Source organism: Salvelinus fontinalis, chromosome 30 (genome assembly GCF_029448725.1).
Source record: "Salvelinus fontinalis isolate EN_2023a chromosome 30, ASM2944872v1, whole genome shotgun sequence".
NCBI lineage: Eukaryota > Metazoa > Chordata > Actinopteri > Salmoniformes > Salmonidae > Salvelinus > Salvelinus fontinalis.
The window spans coordinates 42,264,215-42,286,287 of NC_074694.1; the positions used below are offsets into that span (position 1 = coordinate 42,264,215).

The 22,073-nt window shown below is 42.8% G+C and overlaps 1 protein-coding gene across 1 annotated transcript; it reads left to right on the forward strand.

Moving 5' to 3' along the window:
* The first annotated feature begins 474 nt into the window (after positions 1-474).
* On the forward strand, positions 475-21,020 carry LOC129829261 (elongation of very long chain fatty acids protein 6-like). The gene is made up of 4 exons (XM_055890968.1): positions 475-900; positions 3,914-4,045; positions 13,418-13,569; positions 15,634-21,020. The coding sequence occupies exons 1-4, from the start codon at positions 809-811 to the stop codon at positions 16,059-16,061; spliced, it is 804 nt and encodes a 267-aa protein (XP_055746943.1). The 5' UTR covers positions 475-808; the 3' UTR covers positions 16,062-21,020.
* The last annotated feature ends 1,053 nt before the right edge of the window (positions 21,021-22,073 follow it).

The window sequence follows — 22,073 nt, forward strand, 5'->3', positions numbered from 1 at the left end:
ATACAGGCTTATACCTGTGTATACCCTCCACTACACCACTGGGCCCAACCCATCAGTTTCCTGGACGAATCAGGCGGTCTGGAATAGATTTCAATTCTAGAAATGGTCTGGGAGGGATCACATCCAGCTTGGCCCACGTTTGGCCGGAGCTAGCCAATGACAACCAGAGGCACGCTACCTATTTCTACAGTAGATTTTTTAAACCTAACCCTAATCTTAACCACATGCCTAACCCTCACGCTTTATGCCTAACCATAATCTTAAATTAAGACCAATAAATTCATTTTAGTTTTCATGAATTTTTACAATAAACCTATAGCCAGTGTTTACTTTGTGGCTGTGGTAACTAGTGGTAACCCCTAGCCTCGCCCAGTCCCCAACAACCGGATGTTCCGGTTTTCAAGTGTAATGGAAGACAGCCTGTGACGCGGAACTCCATCTTAACTCCTCCTCCACATTTACTGGATTGGTTGAACAGTGCAGAAGAGCACCTCCCCCGACAGTTTTTTTTCTTCTCGTCAAGACCAGTATGCAGGGGATCTAGTTTCAGGCGTATCTTTTTACGCTTGATACTTTAGGAGGTTAGGCCGGAGCAAGGAGTTTGGGGTAGCCAGGCAAGAGGGGAAGTGATTGCGCTCGGCTACTGTGCGTGAGTGACAGCCGGGAAGTGCATCTCTACTCTCTACTGCATCCTCCCATTTGCTACCAAACCTAGAGAATTCACTTGATGTCAAATCAACTGTCAACCCAACAGACAGGGTGAAAACATAGACCAGGATTTTTACTGGAGGAAACTGAAATTACGAAAATGAACGAGACAGAGCACATCCCGTTTGCAGAATACGATTTTGAGAGAAAATTTGATGAAAAGGGCGCTCTCGAATGGATGCAAGAAAACTGGTGAGTAGGCTAACGTTACCCAATTCATCCCTGGATAAAAGAGTAGCCTAGCCTACGTAGTCTAAAGCCGGTGAATTCCCACCGCCAATTTTGGATGGATTGAGCTCTCACCCACACACATTGTCATGTAGGCTACACGTTTTGCTTCGTCCCGCAACGAGCCATTGTTTACAGATCTGCAAACAATGGCTCATTGCGGTCAAATCCGTATATCGACCACATTCTTCAATGATTCCGAACATATGTCGCGTTTAAAAAAAAAAAAACATTTGTATCGAAGAGCAGATACAATGTTAGTTTTGACAATGCTACAAAGTAGCGATTAGTCAGTCGTTGATATATAAGGCTCCTGTAAATTTCAATACTTATTATAGTTCCCCGGCCTCTTTTAAAATGTCATTGAGGATACTACCAACTTAACTTCAGCTTTCATCTTTTATTAACGTTAATGACCTTTGATCCATCGCATGATACAGATGCCATCCCCTATGTTGCTTGTTACATTGTTACTACAATATGACGTCAAACCCGATGTATAGCCCCTATCTGCTGTTCACTTCAGTGTGTGTTACATGCACGTGCAGTCACATGCAATGAATGATTACTAAATATCTAATGTGATGATTACTGTATTAAATACATAGGCATATATACAATATAGGATATCAATATGCTTACATTTAATAACTTTTAATATCAACTCAAAGGCTCTCCCCATCAAATTAATATGTGCTACTCAGCACACAAACCAAAATGGTCTCAAATGCTTCTCTTTGTGTACAATCAATTGTGTGAAGACCAAGACAGACCACATTTCTGCACAGACTTGCTTGGGTTTTTCTTGGCATTTTCTGACTTAAGAGACAGTCTCAGAGGCAAGAAAGCTGTCAATGTGGATTGAAAAATTCTTGGAAATGTGCAGTGTTGGCCAAATAAATTCACCCTGTTTCACCCTGCCCATGCATTCCTCAGATCGAGCTCATTTGCGTAGGCTACAGCAAAGCATCGAAGTGGAGGACAGCCGGAATAGTCTAAAAGCACATCTAGAGAGGCACACGGAACACCAATGTGTTGCTTGCATGTGACATCCAGACCTGCCATGCTGTGATTAATGGTCTAGACCTGCTTCAGCATGCGTTCTGCTGATTAGCCAAACAAGCTAGCTAGTTGAAAAGGCAGAAATGTCTGCTTTCTGAGAACATTTGCTCCCACAGGACCCCTCACCCCTCTCTCGGCTCTCAGGCCCTCATTTTCTCTCTTTCAAGGAGCAAAATAAGTCTCTTTCTCCCGCTCTGTAATGCCCATAACACATTCCCTGTATCCAGTGCCTAGGTAGTTATGATAAGGCAGTCTACTATGCATTGTTTCACAGTCAGAAATAGGGAGTGCACTACATTGAGCCACTCCAGTTTACACAAAGGGAGGGGTTCACTGGAATACTTTAGGGATCCTCACTATATGAGCCAAGTTACAATTCCCACCAATTGTGTTAACCCTAATGGCGCGATACATAGGTTGTTTGCCTTTCACAACAGTGACCCGGGTTCACTTCCCTGAGACAAAGTGCATGAATAAATCAACTTAGATGTATAATAGTTTTAAATATTTTTTGACTATCCATAGACACAGTGATGGTATTGCTCTTAATGCTTAATGTTTGGAATCCTTCATCAGTTTAGTGAAAGTTTGGGACAGAAAATGACCACTAAAGCCCTACTGTATTGTGCCCTGTATATAGTCCTACTAAACTGGGTCAAGCAACAACATCTTATCTGTTTAATATGTATTCTGTCCATCTGGATTAGCCATCTGGTCCGTCATCAAAATAAACCCCCCCTGAAGTACACACATCATTGCTTTCTAGTATTCAGCCTTATTCACCTGAGTGCCTCAACTGACCTTTTGGTTAAAAAAAAAATGTCCAGTCGGTGATATGTCTAGTATTGTCATTGCATCCCGCTTCTAGCTGTTTTCACATAGCATCACAGTTGATTCTAGACGGGAGCGCCGTACACTCAATCTAATTGCCTGATTACCCACGGGCTGCAGTAGTAGAAGTTCTGGTTAGTATGTCAACTTCTAAGCTTGGTTAATAATTGGTTCCATGATTACGAATAGGGATGGGGTCTGGACAATAGAGGGGATGGAGGGGGAACGGCTCATAATAATGGCTGGAATGGATTACATAGAAGGGTATCAAAAACATGGTTTTCATGTGTTTGATACCATTCCATTCACTCCATTCCATCCATTGTACTCCGTTTCAGCCATTATTATGAGCCGTCCTCCCCTCAGCAGCCTCCACTGTTAATAGCCTTATGTAACATCATCTGTATAATGCCAGTACGGTATCAGTCTGTGGAAATTTAGATGATCGAGTTTAGCTTAGCTCGCCTCGTGGCTTGCTGTGTGTACATTCAGAGGACTGCCACCAAGTAAAAAGGAACTAGAAATGTGAACTGCAGTGTCAATCCTAAAAGTCGGCTAAGGACTGGTTCATCCGTTCAGAATGATCATTCATCACATAAATGCATGGTTGTAGTCTAAAATAGATTTAAGACAGCCTCCAGCGATTAACATTTTATTTATTTTTTCCTGTTGAAAAGCAATATCCCAAGTATAAATACAATAAAGTACACACACTAAAGGGTAAAAAAAAAAAAATTGCGCAAAATAGAGTTTTTTAGACAACTGCAAACTTCAAGGAGTAGGGCATTTAAGGAGTTGGTCTGTGGTGCCTGCTGACGTCATCGGCCTCCCATCTTGCTTGAGGGAAAATAGAGGAACAATAGAGAACACAGGAGGTAAGCCCCCCCCCCCCCCCCCCGTTGTGCCATGTCATGAGGCACCTGGTGTTAAATGAGGTGAAAATGCGTCTGGATTAGGACCTTAAAGCTTGTTTGCATTTCCACCGTGCTCTCATCTAAATCATGTCCTAGGGCACAGGTAAGTACACTAATCACTTAAGAACAGTTTTGATGATGTGTTTTTGTGTTTATTTTTTCCTCAATAGGAGCAAGTCCTTTATGTTCTGTGGACTGTATGCTGCAATCATCTTCGGGGTCCAACACTTCATGAGAGAGAGGCCCAAGCTGAACCTGCGCCGACCACTTGTCCTCTGGTCACTCAGTTTGGCTATCTTCAGGTGAGTGACACACACTGACCACTTTGTTGCAGTAATAATAGCTTTATGTGTATACCTAAACACCATCAAACTATAATCAATCATTCAATCAATTACTCAACCAATCAGTGTGAGTGAAGCTCTAACTGAACACTGGTGGTTGTTAGCCTCGTTAGCCTCCCTCATCCTTGCTAACCTCAGCATGGGAAATGTTGGCCACAAAGATGTTTGTATATAGAGCTAGTTCTCTCTCAGAATTAACAGTGTTTAAATGGACAATCTTGATTTAGGGGTGACATTTTCCTCTTCTAAACACACACATGGAGTACGTAAAAACAGGGATTTCTAGACCGAAATCTGAAAACTTCTCCTTTATAACTCCTCTTCTTAAAAGACATCCATGAGCACTTTGGAGCAGGTTTTTATCAAGGATCTCTCTGTACTTTGCTCCGTTCATCTTTCCCTCGATCCTACTAGTCTCCTAGTCCCTGCTGCTGAAAAACATCCCCACAGCATGATGCTGCAACCAACATGCTTCACTGTAGGGATGATGCAAGATTTCCTCCAGACATGACGCTTGGAATTCAGGCTACAAAGTGTTGGTTTCATCAGACCAGAGAATCTTGTTTCTCATGGTCTGAGAGTCCTTTAGGTGCCCTTTGGCAAATTCAAAGCGGGCTGTCATGTGCCTTTTACTGAGGAGTGGTTCCGTCTGGTCAATCTACCATAAAGGCTTGATTGGTAGAGTGCTGCAGAGATGGTTGTCCTTCTGGAAGGTTCTCCCATCTACACAGAGGAACTCTGGAGCTCTGTCAGAGTGACCATCGGGTTCTTGATCACCTCACAGACCAAGGCCCTTCTCCCCCAATTGCTCAGTTTGGCCGGGCGGCCAGCTCTAGGAAGAGTTTTGGGGGTTCCAAACTTCTTCCATTTAAGAATGATTGAGGCCATTGTGTTCTTGGGGACCTTCAATGCTGCAGCCATTTTTTGGTACCCTTCCCCAGATCTGTTCCTCGACACAATCCTGTCTCGGAGCTCTACGGCAATTCCTTTGACCTCATGGCATGGTTTTTGCTCTGACATGCACTGTCAACTGTGGGACCTTATATAGACAGGTGTGTGCCTTTCCAAATCATGTCCAATCAATTGAATTGACCACAGGTGGACTCCAATGAAGTTGTATAAACATCTCAAGGATGATCAATAGAAACGGGATGCACCTGAGCTCAATTCCGAGTCTCATAGCAAAGGGTCTAAATACTTAAGTAAATAAGGTATTTAAGTTTTTTATTTGTAATACATTTGCAAATATTTTTACAAGCCTGTTTTTGCTTTGTCATTATGGGGTATTGTGTGTAGATTGAGGACCCATTTTTTAAAATCCCTTTTAGAATATGGCTGTAATGTAACAAAGTGTGGAAAAGGTCAAGCGGTCTGAATACTTTCTGAATGCACTGTATAATTGGCTGTGAACCAGGGTTGGGGTCAATTCCATTTCATATCCAGTCTATTCAGGAAGTACACTAAAATTAAAAAATGATCTTCAATGCTGGACCCCTATGATCACTCGGCTACGTATGCCTCTCCCTAATATCAATATGCCTTGTCCATTACTGTCCTGGTTAGTGATTATTGTCTTATTTCACTGTAGAGCTTCTAGCCCTGCTCAATATGCCTTAACCAACCATTTAGTTCCACTATGCGGTGACATAACCTGGTTTAAACGTCTCTAGAGACAATATCTCTCTCATCATTACTCAATGCCTAGGTTTACCTCCAATGTACTCACATCCTACCATACCTTTGTCTGTACATTATGCCTTGAATGTATTCTATCGCGCCCAGAAACCTGCTCCTTTTACTCTCTGTTCCGAACATACTAGACGACCAGTTCTTATAGTCTTCAGCCGTACCTTTATCCTACTTCTCCTCTGTTCTTCTGGTGATGTAGAGTTTAATCCAGGACTTGCAGTGCCTAGCTCCACTCCTATTCCCCAGGTGCTCCCATTTGTTGACTTCTGTAACTGTAAAAGCCTTGGTTTCATGCATGTTAACATTAGAAGCCTCCTCCCTAAGTTTGTTTTATTCACTGCTTCAGCACACTCTGCCAACCCGGATGTCTTAGCACTGTCTGAATCCTGGCTAATGAAGACCAGCAAAAACCCTGAAATTTCCATCCCTAACTATAACATTTTCCGCCAAGATAGAACTGCCAAAGGGGGTGGTGATGCAATCTACTGCAGAGATAGCCTGCAGAGTTCTGTCTTACTATCCAGGTCTGTACCCAAACAATTAGAGCTTCTACTTTTAAAAATCCACCTTTCCAGAAACAAGTCTCTCACCGTTGCCGCTTGCTATAGACCACCCTCTGCCCCCAGCTGTGCCCTGGACACCATATGTGAATTGATTGCCCCCCATCTATCTTCAGAGCTTGTGTTGCTAGGTGACCTAAACTGGGACATGCTTAACACCCCGGCCATCCTACAATCTAAGCTTGATGCCCTGAATCTCACACAAATTATCAATGAACCTACCAGGTACAACCCCAAATCCGTAAACACGGGCACCCTCATAGATATCATCCTAACCAACTCGCCCTCCAAATACACCTCTGCTGTTTTCAACCAAGATCTCATCGATCACTGCCTCATTGCCTGCATCCGTATTGGGTCTGCGGTCAAACGACCACCCCTCATCACTGTCAAACGCTCCCTAAAACAGTTCAGCGAGCAGGCCTTTCTAATCGACCTGGCCGGGGTATCCTGGAATGATATTGACCTCATTCCGTCAGTAGAGGATGCCTGGTTATTCTTTAAAAGTGCCTTCCTCACCATCTTAAATAAGCATGCTCAATTCAAAACATTTAGAACCAGGAACAGATATAGCCCTTGGTTCACCCCAGACCTGTCTGCCCTTGACCAGCACAAAAACATCCTGTGGCGTACTGCATTAGCATCGAATAGCCCCTGTGATATGCAACTTTTCAGGGAAGTTAGGAACCAATATACACAGGCAGATAGGAAAGCAAAGGCTAGCTTTTTCAAACAGAAATGTGCATCCTGCAGCACAAACTCCAAAAAGTTCTGGGACACTGTAAAGTTCATGGAGAATAAGAGCACCTCCTCCCAGCTGCCCACTGCACTGAGGCTAGGAAACACTGTCACCACTGATAAATCCACTATGATTGAGAATTTCAATAAGCATTTTTCTACGACTGGCCATGCTTTCCAACTGGCTAACCCTACCCCGGTCAACTGCCCGGCACCCCCCACAGCAACTTACCCAAGCCTCCACCATTTCCCCTTCACCCAAATCCAGATAGCTGATGTTCTGAAAGAGCTGCAAAATCTGGACCCCTACAAATCAGCCGGGCTAGACAATCTGGACAACCCCTATTTCTAGCCTGTTCAACCTCTCTTTCTTATCGTCTGTGATTCCCAAAGATTGGAAAGCTGCCACGATCATCCTCCTCTTCAAAGGGTGAGACACTCTAGACCCAAACTGCTACAGATCTATATCTATCTGCCTTTTTAAGGTCTTCGAAAGCCAAGTTAACAAACAGATTACCAACCATTTTGAATCCCACCGTACCTTCTCCGCTATGCAATCTGGTTTCAGAGCTGGTCATGGGTGCACCTCAGCCACGCTCAAGGTCCTAAACGATATCATAACCGCCATCGATAAGAGACATTACTGTGCAGCCGTATTCATCGACCTGGCCAAGGCTTTCGACTCTGTGAATCACCACATTCTTATCGGCAGACTAAACCGCCTTGGTTTTTCAAATGACTGCCTCGCCTGGTTCATCAACTACTTCTCTGATAGAGTGTGTCAAATCGGAGGGCCTGTTGTCCGGACCGCTGCAGTCTCTATGGGGGTGCCACAGGGTTCAATTCTCGGGCCGACTCTCTTCTCTGTATACATCAATGATGTCGCTCATGCTGCTGGTGATTCTCTGATCCACCTCTACACAGACGACACCATTCTGTATACTTCTGGCCCTTCTTTGGACACTGTGTTAACTAACCTCCAGACAAGCTTCAATGCCATACAACTCTCATTCTGTGGCCTCCAACTGCTCTTAAATGCAAGTAAAACTAAATGCATACTCTTCAACCGGTCGCTACCCGCACCTGCCCGCCCGTCCAACATCACTACTCTGGAAGGTTCTGACTTAGAATATGTGGACAACTACAAATATCTAGGTGTCTGGTTAGACTGTAAACTCTCCTTCCAGACTCATATTAAGCATCTCAATCCAAAATTAAATCTAGAATCGGCTTCCTATTTTGCAACAAAGCATCCTTCACTCATGCTGCCAAACATTCCCTCGTAAAACTGACCATCCTACCGATCCTCGACTTCGGCGATGTCATTTACAAAATAGCCTCCAGCACTCTACTCAACAAATCGGATGCAGTCTATCATCAAAGCCCCACTGCGACCTGTACGCTTTCGTTGGCTGGCCCTCGCTTCATTCTTGTCGCCAAACCTACTGGCTCCAGGTCATCTACAAGTCTTTGCTAGGTAAAGCCCCGCCTTATCTCAGCTCACTGGTCACCATTGCAGCACCCACCCGTAGCACGTGCTCCAGCAGGTATATCTCACTGGTCACCCCCAAAGCCAATTCCTCCTTTGGCCGCCTTTCCTTCCAGTTCTCTGCTGCCAATGACTGGAACAAACTGCAAAAATCACTGAAGCTGGAGACTCATATCTCCCTCACTAGCTTTAAGCACCAGCTGTCAGAGCAGCTCACGGATCACTGCACCTGTACATAGCCCATCTGCAAATAGCCCATCCAACTACCTCATCCCCATACTGTATTTATTTATCTTGCTCCTTTGCACCCAAGTATCTCTACTTGCACATCATCTTCTGCACATCAATCCCTCCAGTGTCTAATTGGTATATTCTAATTACTTCGCCACCATGGCCTATTTATTGCCTTACCTCCCTTATCTTACCTCATTTGCGTACACTGTATATAGATTTTCTTCAACTGTATTATTGACTGTATGTTTTGTTTATTTCATGTGTAACTCTGTGTTGTTGTATGTGTCGCACTGCTTTGCTTTATTCTTGGCCAGGTCGCAGTTGTAAATGAGAACTTGTTCTCAACTAGCCTACCTGGTTAACTGAAGGTGAAATAAAAAATGTAAAAAATTCCATGTAGAAAATTTGGTATTGGAATTTGGTAAACTTTCTGAATTGACTGGAACTGAAATGGAATTGACCCCAAACCTGCTGGGAACTCAGATATATACACAACAACCATATGCAATCCAGGTGACGTCACTATACAATGTACTATATAACGGTGGAAAAGGGCTATAGAAATCCAATCTGTTATCCTTATTATTAAGGAGGAGTCAAGGAGTACACATAACCTCATTTTACAGCTAACAATAGGGAGAGCTGTTTTGATGTGCCAAAGAGGTACATCATCATCGTCTGTGCCCATGCCCCCTGCTGTGCCAACCTTAATCCTAATCCCGGAGCTGTGGGCATAACCTGCCCACTCAATCCCCTTGGTGCTAGCTGGACAGGATAACTTTTTTAATCCATATATTCATTACTGCACAATCACTGCAACATTTTACCATATAGTTTTTTTAAGAATAGACTACTGGCCTTTGTAATAGAAAGTTAGTTACCAATGATGAGGTTGGTGTTAGGTTGGTACCATATATATCATATAGATAGATAGTTACTATTGATAATGTGGAGAAGGTAGGTAGTAACTATAGATAATGTTTTTACAGATGGTTAATGTTGATAATGGTGTTAATAGTTATTAGTCACCATAGATAACATAGATAGTTAGTTACCATTTGATAACGTAATGTTAATCGCCCACGACTGTGCAGTTTTCAGAGCCGCTTCATTATTTCCCTGAAAATGACGACTGTGTCTCAATGCTCTCTTCTTGTGTTATTCCCACTGCTGTTAGACTGGTGTTTAGTTACATGGGTTTGGGGATGGCTTCCTGGAATATCACTGGATCATTTTTACATTTCAGGTGTTTTGTCTCCTATAAGGATCCGAAGGATCAGGTTACAGTGGGTCTGCTCTAGTTGGCTGTTTTATGATGGTCGTAAATGCCTTACAGAAACTCTTTCTTCCTTGTCTTGCAATATTAAGGGAAAGAAACCTCTGTGGAACATGGAGAGTCCTCCTGCCAAAAACTCCAACATCAACAGATGGGGGAATGAAACAATATTTCTCTTCGTTCAAACAGTTGGAGTGGTCCGTGGGCACTAAAGAACAATTATGTCAGATCAGTTGTGTTTTGGGATCCCATAAAGGACAGTATAACAACATAACTTTATCTCTGAATGTGCATATTTCCCAGTGATCAGGGTCACACCCAAATGTTGGGGAACTGATATGATTAAAGATTAAACTATTTGTGAGAAGATGTGATGTTAGCCTTCTAAATGAGAGAATTGTTTTTCATATGAAGTCTTAACCAAGTCGGTGGCCACGCCCACGTGAGCACTGACATTACGAAAAAAGGAGAGAACGCCCCTTTTTCCCTGAGTGCTTAAATTGGGAGTGCTTAAATAGGACAAAATGTACATTTAGTTAAGAAATGGCTACTACTCTATAGACCAGAGAGCATGGAGCTGGTTATGAAAACTACAAGACTACGCATTCAGTCTGCTGCTGTATATGTAAAATAGTTTAGTTAACTCGACCGAAGACGAGAGGAGAACACTTCCCTATCAAACGACTGAATGGTACTCAGAAAGATCCATTCTGGAGAACATTTCCCTATCGAACGACCATTGGTTGACCATGATAACAGTGCTACAACTACGAAAGACTTTGATCTCTGGTGGACAAACCAGAGACTTTCTGTCGACCGACTCTCCAGCAGGGGAACCTGCGATTTCAACAGAGAAACAACAAGACATATAGGCGTAAATATTTAAATTGCAATTCCTTTCGAATGAGCGGCTGTTCATGTGCAAAGTATTAGCATTTCAAAAGCCTAGTTATCAGCTGTGTGTACGATAGTGAAGTCCTTTGTTTTTTCTCCCGCTCTTTCTTACCTGTCCGTCCCTTTTCATTTGGTGTAACAAGCCGTCATATAAAATCACATTTTATTGGTCACATACACATGGTTGGTTAGCAGATGTTAATGCGAGTGTAGCGAAATGCTTGTGCTTCTAGTTCCGACAGTGCAGTAATATCTAACAAGTAATCTAACAGTTCCCCAACAACTACCTAATACACACAAATCTAAAAGAGTGAATGAGAATATGTACATATAAGTATATGGATGAGCGATGGCCAAGCGGCATAGGCAAGGTGCAGTAGATGGTATAAAATACAGTATATACATATGATATGAGTAATGTAAGCTATATAAGCATTATTAAAGTGGCATTATTTAAAGTGGCATTGTTTAAAGTGACTAGTGATCCATTTATTAAAGTGTCCAGTGATTGGTTCTCAATGTAGGCAGCAGCCTCTCTGAGTTAGTGATTGATGTTTAGCAGTCTGATGGCCTTGAGATAGAAGCTGTTTTTCAATCTCTCGGTGTGAACAGGCAGTGGCTCGGGTGGTTGTTGTCCTTGATGATCTTTTTGGCCGTTCTGTGACATCGAGTGCTGTAGGTGTCATGGAGGGCAGGTAGTTTGCCCCCGGTGATGCGTTGGGCAGAACGCACCACCTTCTGGAGAGCCTTGCGGTTGAGGGCGGTGCAGTTGCCATACCTGTCTGTGATACAGCCCGACAGGATGCTCTCGATTGTGCATCTGTAAAAGTTTGTCAGGGTTTTGGGTGACAAAACTGTCGCGCCTTCTTCACCACGCTGTCTGTGTGGGTGGACCATTTCTGTTTGTCTGTGATGTGTACGCCCAGGAACTTAAAACTTTCCACCTTCTCCACTGCTGTCCCTTTGATGTGGATAGGGGGGTGCTCCCTCTGCTGTTTCCTGAAGTCCACGATCATCTCCTTTGTTTTGTTGACTTTGAGTGAAAGGTTATTTTCATGACACCACACTCCGAGGGCCCTCACCTCCTCCCTGTAGGCTGTCTCGTAGTTGTTGGTGTTCAAGTCCACTACTGTTGTGTCATCTGCAAACATGATGATTAAGTTGGATGTGTGCATGGCCACGGAGTCGTGGGTGAACAGGGAATACAGGAGAGGGCTGAGAAGTTGAGGGTCAGCGAAGTGGAGATGTTGTTTCCTACCTTCACCACCTGGGGGCGGCCCGTCAAAGTCCAGGACCAAGTTGCACAGGGCGGGGTTGAGACCCAGGGCCTCCAGCTTGATGATGAGTTTGGAGGGTCTATGGTGTTGAGGGTACTACGGTTTAGTCCACTTGGGATTTTTAATTGTACCATGTTAGTAACCAATGTATAACCTATCCTGTGTGTGTTTATGTACTTCTGTGTGATTATTTAGTTAGTTCGTAAATAAATAATTAACCTAATTGGTATATCGCTGAATAATCATTTATGCTAGGGTTCGTGCAGATATCCAAGAGTTTGCGACATTCAGAATATGACTGATGAGGTAATAATACATTAATAAGTGACTGTAATCGATAAAATAGGAAAATATCTGAAGAGTTAAATTTGTGAAATAGTAACTCTAAACAACATTTTCCCGTGGTCCTCCGACTTCCTAGTTAATGTTTACATGATTAGTTTAATCGCATAATAATTACACAGAGAATTGATTGGATAATATAAAAGTCTTCACACTAATGATAGTCCAAGACACGACACAGGCCTTGTGATTCACAATTGATAAGGAGAGGTGATATATTTTCATAGTGTGTCCAAATTGAAATGACCTCACTCTGTATGTAGCCACAGTGTGTTTCAGATGAGAAGGAAAGCTACAAATCGATACAGTGTTTACTAAGCATACGCATCCTGTTTACAAAGTAAGACCATGTGTGTCTAAGTCTTTATCGGGCTTAATGCAGGTCTAAAATGGTTGGAGACAAGGGAAGGACAGCCAATTGGAGATGTGACCCACTGATATATCTTATCTCTTACCTTGTTTCAGGTTTAGAGCGTTATGGCAACTGCAACAGTGACAGTTCATATAGTTGAGAGGTATATAGCATTTCGTCATGGCACCGCAAAGCTGACAGTATATAATATAGTTGAGAGATGTATGTCGCATTACATTATGACAACCACAAAGCTTATAGTTCAGGTGTACAAAAATATGAGCTGAATTCAGACGTGTACAAAACACCTACTTACAGTCCACTCTGATCGACCATGGGCATTCGACTTGTGTTAAAAATGTTTCGTATACCAATGACTTGTGTGTAATTGTGAATTCCATATAGTTGGACAGAGCAGATTCACGTAACACTATACATTATCGCATTATCTCATAATCTATATGTGTTTCATTCCACAGTATCATCGGAGCTGTCAGGACCGGATGTTATATGTTCCATGTCCTCAACAAAAGTGGCTTTAAGCAGTCGGTGTGTGACACCAGCTTCTACAGCGCTCCTGTCAGCAAGTTCTGGGCCTACGCTTTTGTCCTGAGCAAGGCCCCTGAGCTGGGTAAGGAATGTCCCAAATAGGGTCCAGTTCTGAATGCTTCAGATAGAAATACACTGAGTGTACAAAACATTAGGAACATCTCATTCCATGACATAGACTGACCAGGTTAATTCAAGTGAACGCTATGCTCTTTTATTGATGTCACCTGTTAAATCCACTTCAATCAGTGTAGATGAATCAGAGGAGACAGGTTACAGAAGGATTTTTAAGCCTTGAGACAATTGAGCCATGGATTGTGGGTGTGCCCTTCGGAGGGTGAATGGGCAAGACAAAAGATTTAAGTGCCTTTGAATAGTTGAATAGGGTGTGTTAGTAGGTGCCAGGCGCACCGGTTCGAGTTAGTCAAGAACTGCAACGCTGCAGGGTTTTTCACACTGAACAGTTTCCCGTGTGTATCAAGAATGCTACACCACCCAAAGGACATCTAGCCAACTTGACACAACTGTGGGAAGCATTGTAGTCAACATGGGCCAGCATCTCTGTGAAACGCTTTCAACACCTTGTAAAGTCCATGCCCTGACGAACTGAGGCTTTTGTGAGGGCAAAATAGGGTGCAACTCAATATTAGGAGGGTGTTCCTTATGTTTTGTACACTCAGTGTATGTCATGTAGTACAGACATGCATGTACCTCTCTGTCATGCAGTGCAAGATAGTCAGCTCACCTTGAGCTGATGTATACAAGTCATTTCTGACCCTGGCCAAGGAGTGGGAGCCATGGAGTGGTTGGTCAATTAGGTCAGAGGGCCATTCAAAGAGAAGGAGGCTGGTGCAGGACAAAAAACAACCTTGAAACAATTTGTCTATTTATGTAATTCCGGAAGCATTTGAAGTTTCTAGTGCACTTCTATTGATCAGCGGAGGCCTATTACCTCAAGACCTGTGTGGCTGCATTTTGATGCTGTCCCCTCTCTCAGAGCAGTAATCCTGTCACTTCTGCCTATCTGTCAGTCAGACAGGGATGCAATAGCGTTGATAAATGGACAGAGATGCTGAGGTGGCCAAAAATGATTTACGTATGTCTCCTCCTGAGCAAGAGACAGGGAGGGCATGCTTGTGTTGTAGAACGGGACAGATGTGCAATATACAGTATTAGACCAGTTTAGTTTGTACTGTACACAGAGACGGCAGAAGTAGGGTGCGGCAGCAGCGGCCCCACCCCCTGGTCTGCGCACCTTCGAAGTTCAACTGGGTTAAATGGAATGAAGTCTGGGAACTGACTGTAGGCCTATAACTTCTCACATGTAGCTTAATATAATATTAACTCCTACAGAATTAAAACTATACATCAAATGGTAATTTTGTCTCTGCAATATCATTTCTTTCTTTCAGCATCTTGAGAGAATGCGAATGCGCGATTTAAGGAATGTGTAAACGTCTTTGTCAGGGACATAAAAGCTGACAGTTTTTCAACCACACAAAGTATGAATCCGGAAATCTTATTATAAACGTGTTGGGTCGTTGTTTTAGAGTTGGGCTATTGTCTCCCTGGTCCCTAAACGTCCTCACTCCGGCGAGAGGAGCAGAAGTCATTCTATCGATTTGTGACATTATTCTTGTGGGCAAGGCTTAATTTAGTCTTCTATCTTCTAGGGCAACAAGTCATGACAGAAAATAAGCTGCATGTATCTAATTACATGCAGACACATTAGAGATACTAACAAATAGCCTACCAAATGTCAGAAATTATAAGCCGGAAAATATAAACAAAAACAATGTTTGCCTTCCCTGTCAAAAAAATCATTCCGCCGTCCCTGACTGTAGAGTATGTTTAGTTTAAGTTCATTGGAGTGCGTTATTATGTTGTTGTGTGTGTGTGTGTGTGTGTGTGTGTGTGTGTGTGCGTGTGCGTGTGTGTGCAAGTGTGTTTGTGTTTAGTGCTTTACTGTACTTTTGAGGACCACAACATCCCATCTTTCCAATTCTTTTTTTGCAAGTGAGGTTCAAAAAGCCGGTCCTCACAACTTTTTACTTCTACTATGTGTGTTCACTATTGTTTGAGAGAGAGTGAAAGTGATCAAACATCAGAGTATAACTAAGTGATTTCCCCCTCCCTCCCTTTTCAGGCGACACGGTGTTTATCGTGCTCCGTAAGCAGCGCCTCATCTTCCTGCACTGGTACCATCACATTACCGTGCTGGTCTACTCCTGGTACTCCTACAAGGACCAGGTGGCCGGTGGCGGCTGGTTCATGACCATGAACTACCTGGTCCACTCCTTCATGTACACCTACTATGCTGCCCGGGCGGCGGGTTACCGGGTGCCCCGACCCTGCGCTATGGTCATCACAGCCACCCAGATCATGCAGATGGTGATGGGGCTTGCTGTCTTAGGCTTGGTCTACCACTGGATGCACGAAGTGCGCTGCCCGTCTTACGTGCCCAACATCGCCTGGGGCTCACTCATGTACCTCAGCTACCTGGTCCTGTTCGCCTCCTTTTTCTACAAGTCCTACCTCAAGGTTGCAGCTGACAAGGAGTCCAAGGCCAAGTAGGGGCTGGATTCGTCAGAGGCAAGTTGTACACTGGGCAAGTCATATTAAGAGTGTGCCTAGTTGAGAAGTATATTGCGTTGTGCCATAATGTGTGAGTCACAACTGTTTTTTGCTGGTTGCTGGGTCCACGTCAATTGTGACAAGCCAATTTCTTCCCACCCCAACTTTGTATTGCTGTAGCTCATCTAACTAACTAGAACCCTGGATAACACGATAATGGAACGGTTGTTGAGAGTGGACAGGGGAACCAGTGCATGGTCAGGACACGTTAATACACTGCTCAAAAAAATAAAGGGAACACTAAAATAACACATCCTAGATCTGAATGAATGAAACATTCTTATTCAATACTTTTTTCTTTACATAGTTGAATGTGCTGACTACAAAATCACACATAAATTATCAATGGAAATCAAATGTATCAACCCATGGAGGTCTGGATTTGGAGTCACACTCAAAATTAAAGTGGAAAACACACACCACACTACAGGCTGATCCAACTTTGATGTAATGTCCTTAAAACAAGTCAAAATGAGGCTCAGTAGTGTGTGTGGCCTCCACGTGCCTGTATGACCTCCCTACAACGCCTGGGCTTGCTCCTGACGAGGTGGCGGATGGTCTCCTGAGGGATCTCCTCCCAGACCTGGACTAAAGCATCCGCCAACTCCTGGACAGGTTGTGGTGCAACGTGACGTTGGTGGATGGAGCGAGACATGTTGTCCCAGATGTGCTCAATTGGATTCAGGTCTGGGGAACGGGCATCAATGCCTTCCTCTTGCAGGAACTGCTGACACACTCCAGCCACATGAGGTCTAGCATTGTCTTGCATTAGGAGGAACCCAGGGCCAACCGCACCAGCATATGGTCTCACAAGGGGTCTGAGGATCTCATCTCGGTACCTAATGGCAGTCAGGCTACCTCTGGCGAGCACATGGAGGGCTGTGCGGCCCCCCAAAGAAATGCCACCCCACACCATGACTGACCCACCGCCAAACCGGTCATGCTGGAGGATGTTGCAGGCAGCAGAACGTTCTCCACGGCGTCTCCAGACTCTGTCACGTCTGTCACATGTGCGTGTGAACCTGCTTTCATCTGTGAAGAGCACAGGGCGCCAGTGGCGATTTTGCCAATCTTGGTGTTGTCTGGCAAATGCCAAACGTCCTGCACGGTGTTGGGCTGTAAGCACAACCCCCACCTGTGGACGTCGGGCCCTCATACCACCCTCATGGAGTCTGTTTCTGACCGTTTGAGCAGACACATGCACATTTGTGGCCTGCTGGAGGTCATTTTGCAGGGCTCTGCCAGTGCTCCTCCTAATCCGTCTTGCACAAAGGCGGAGGTAGCGGTCCTGCTGCTGGGTTGTTGCCCTCCTACGGCCTCCTCCACGTCTCCTGATGTACTGGCCTGTCTCCTGGTAGCGCCTCTATGCTCTGGACACTACACTGACAGTCTCATGCTACCACTAGAGTGAAAGCACCGCCAGCATTCAAAAGTGACCAAAACATCAGCCAGGAAGCATAGGAACTGAGAAGTGGTCTGTGGTCACCACCTGCAGAACCACTCCTTTATTGGGGGTGTCTTGCTAATTGCCTATAATTTCCACCTTTTGTCTATTCCATTTGCACAACAAATGTATTGTCAATGAGTGTTGCTTCCTAAGTGGACAGTTTGATTTCACAGAAGTGTGATTGACTTGGAGTTACATTGTGTTGTTTAAGTGTTTCCTTTATTTTTTTGAGCAGTGTATAACAAATCATTAAATTAAAAAAAGGCGATAGAGAGACCAGCTCAGTTTGTGTTTGACTAAATGTACTACTCACTTCATTTTGATTTCGTGGCTTTGTTAATCAATCTTTTTGACCAGCTGCTTCAGTCGGAGTCCAGTGAAAAAAACACAGCCATATGAGTCCTGAGGTTTCTCCAAGGGCAGTTTACAACCGCGTTTGCAGTCTGCACGTTCAATGAATTCGATAGTCACTGACAGGACATTTTTCATGCTGAAAGGCTCTAACTTGTAGTGAAATCTGGTGCTTTATAGACCAGCCCTGAGAATTGTCTCACTGTATTAGACCTCACAACCCTTTAGTATAACGAAATGACGATCAAAAGGAACTAATGCACTGATTAATTGAGGATAGTTTTTCTGTTTTAGTTGTAGGTAATTGTCTGGGAATAGGTGGGAGGAGAGAAGCGCACGGAAAAGAGTGACACTTGGAATAATGTGTCCATTGTAAATAATATATCTTAAGAATGTATTTATTTTCTTAAAATCTAAAGTCTATGGTGGTCCTTGGAGTGTACCAGGAAATAGTGGGACTCAGTACGTTTCTGCCTGTCTTAAATTGTGCAGTATGAGTTGTGCAATTTTTGTATTTGAAATGTTTTTCTTTACATCACAACAATGCACTATATTGTTTTTTTGTTTTTTTAATTATTACATCTCTCTGTGTGTTCATTAAAGAATCGGAAGCCCCCTGAGATTTATTTTTATTTGTCAAACAACAGCCGATCGATCATCATGTCACCAGAATAAGACCCTCAATATTTCTTGGAAAGGAACAACAAGCTCATCACCGTGCATTTTTACCACCCTGTGAAGTTCGTCATAACTTCCCACTGAGCACAGACCTCAATTCAATATCTGATCCATGTTGGTTCAACATCATTTCATTGAAATGACATGGAAACAACATTGATTCAACCAGGGTGTGCCCTGAGGGTTATTTAATTTGTAGCCTAATAAACTGAATGCTTTCCCGAGTCATAGTGGGAGAACCACACACCATATCATGGTGTGAATTTGAGTTTACTTCGATATGACAGTTATTATATCAATATTTGTGAATACCGCCATTTCTCCAATAATACATTTTTACAGACAAAAACATCTCACCTAGCGTAACAAATTTGCTGTTTCCATCAGGCCTGTCATGACATTTTCTATCCGACATTTACTTTACTCGCATACAAATGTTGGATGGAAACCTGGTTACTGTAAAGCCCTAGTTATTTTGTTGCTTTGACAAAGTCATTTCTGATGATTATTATTTATTTCATGTGATTAGGGATTAATCTAATCCAGGGATGGGCAACTGGCGGTCCGCAGCCCCTCGGTTGTAGGCCCCGCAGGTCAATTTACCCCCCCCCCTGGGATGTGGGTACACAGACCCGCGAGCCACTGCGGCCCCTCATGATGTATTCAAAGTTGCCCATCCCTGATCTAATCACATGAAATTTATGTCAACCCTGTTACGTGAACTGAACTCTCATTTTAAAATGGTGAAACTATTCCTTATAAAAAAATTTTTTTCAAAAGAAACATTGAATATCTAATAGTCAAATCATAGTGTAAAAGCAGGTGAGCTGGTTCTACTCTTTTTGGCCATTTTCAGTTGTTTTGTGGTGGAAAACGGAGTGGGTCGAGCATAACATGTCAACCCTGTTACCCATAGATAGACAGGCTTGAAATGCTTTAACAATAAAACATTTTTGGGGGAAGCTTGCATTCAATTCCCCTTACCTGTTTAACACAGCAAGCCTCCATTCCCCCTGTCACAAGGGGATTAATGGCTGATTTAAGATGAAATCGTCAACCCTGTTACCGTCTTACTATATTTGGCATTTAATAGGCATTTACTATAGTCATTTTTTTATTGAGATGGGAAAAAGTGTTTTTTATTAAGTTAAACGTGTTCTTTGACATAATATTAAAATGAGGTTAAATAAAACAATGAATCATAATGTTATAATACCCAAAAAGGTTTTGGTGGAAAATTTGGTGGAAAGACCCAGATACTGTTACACAAAGATGCACATATTTTCCTTTTTGTTTCCTCCTATTTTAAATACGACCACCAGTGTTGATTGGATACATTGTGTAAGTAGAGGCTTAGGTCAAGGCAGCGACATGGTTTTGTTGTCTAGAAATCTAGTAGATACAGAAAGTAGTGTCTTGTAAGCACACCTAACCTCTAGTGAGTTTTAACCCGTGGCAGCTTATGTGTGTCTTATGTTTGTAATAGAGCTGCACTGTACTATCTCCTTCCTACCCATCCTCCCAGAGCCACACTGGTGTGAGCACATTTACTTTAATGTATGTATCAGCTGAGAGTAGTTATGGCTTAAAGTATACAGACTATTTTGATGCTGTGTGTGTGTGTGTGTGACATTTGCCTTCATAAGCACTACTAGACATTTTTTTTTTAAACCTTTCAGTCATGTTTTATAACCCCCCCTGTGACGCCAAGTGTGTCATGGAGCTCGTACTCTCAAGTTTATTAGCTTCCAGCACAAAGTGAGACAGTCTAGCCTGTACATGGCTGGTAGTCGCCAAATGTCTTAAGTAGTGCTTATAATCTTATTATAATGTTGTGTTTATGAAGTAGCTACACTGCCCTTATGTAATATCCTTCATATTACTCAAATGTAACACCTGATGCTGCAGCAGGCACATTAATGTATTACCATTGTTATAGAATAGTACAATAAGCTTAGCAGTGTTAAGAAGTGTGAATCATTTTTAAGACCACACCAGAAGAGTGAATCTGCAAGATATATTTATTTCACTTGGCTGGTGTTGTGTCAATAATGATGATATTATGATCATGATGTGACATTATACATGTTGTCCACCCTCCACCTTGAAACCAACGGTTGCATTTTAGTTGTAAAATATCGTAACGATAATACGCAGGGAATATACTCAGTTTATAATACATTCATTTGTGTGCCAAATGATGCTTCTGCAGTTTTCTACTCTGTTAGGTAAATGTGAACACAGTTCGTGTTTGTATATTATCTTTGCTGATGTAGAGTGTAAGAAGACATGCTTATGCATCCCTGTGAGTCCGCTATCTACTACGTTACTGATAAGAAAGGGAAAAAACTGTCAAGAGCTTTGATGTTTAAATGTTTGGATTTAAAATGTTGAAACAATAAATTCATATCTGTTTTAAAATACTTTTACATTGTTTCGTTCTTGCTGAAATCTGAGGGGTATACTAAAAAGTAGGATCAAGGAGTTAGCCAGCTAACTTGCCTAAATACTCTGAAATAACTTTAAAATATTTTGGAAGATAAGCACGAATTTGGCATGGTCTAATTGTCTCAACAACCAAAAACAGATATATGATTTCAGCTTTCTTATTGAATCAGATAATCAACAGTTAATTTATCGAAGTTAGCTGGCTAACTCATTGATACTGCTTTGTAGTATACCCCTCTGAAATACATCTGTGCCTCGTTAGATGCACATGTACATGCCAATATACATATATTAAGAAATATCACATAGCGTTTAGATCTATTCTCCTACTGTACATGAAAAGTGACAGTCAAACATCCTCTCCTTTAATAGATATTCTCTCATTACATCACTGTACAAAACCCTCTAATTGTCTAATGTGTCAGCTCATCATTGAAGGGTCCTGGGATCCTAAAAATGTGTAAAAGCACGTCTCTTGTGGATTCTCCACTCCATCAGAGGGCTGTATCAGGTGACCCCTCACTCACCAACTGACGTCCCATCGGACAGGACAAGCTGAACGTAAACATCTGTGTGAGCTATGGGCTGCAGTTTGATACAGGGGCATAGGCCTACTCACATTGAGCAAAAACAAAAATGAATACATTAGCACTGCCAGCTCAGGCTCAGCAGCACATTAAAGGCCATGATACAATTTTGCTGGCAACATGAGACACGGGAGCAATGAGCAACATGGACATGAATAATACTGTTTTTGTCACGTTCTGACCATAGTTCTTTTGTATTTTCTTTGTTTTAGTGTGGTCAGGGCGTGAGTTGGGTGGGTTATCTATGTTTTGTGTTTCTGTGTTGGTTTTCTCGTTTGGCCTGATATGGTTCTCAATCAGAGGCAGGTGTTAGTCATTGTCTCTGATTGGGAACCATATTTAGGTAGCCTGTTTTCTGTTGGGTTTTGTGGGTGGTTATTTTCAGTCTTTGTGTGTCTGCACCAGATAGAACTGTTTCGGTTGTTTCTTTGTTGTTTTGTT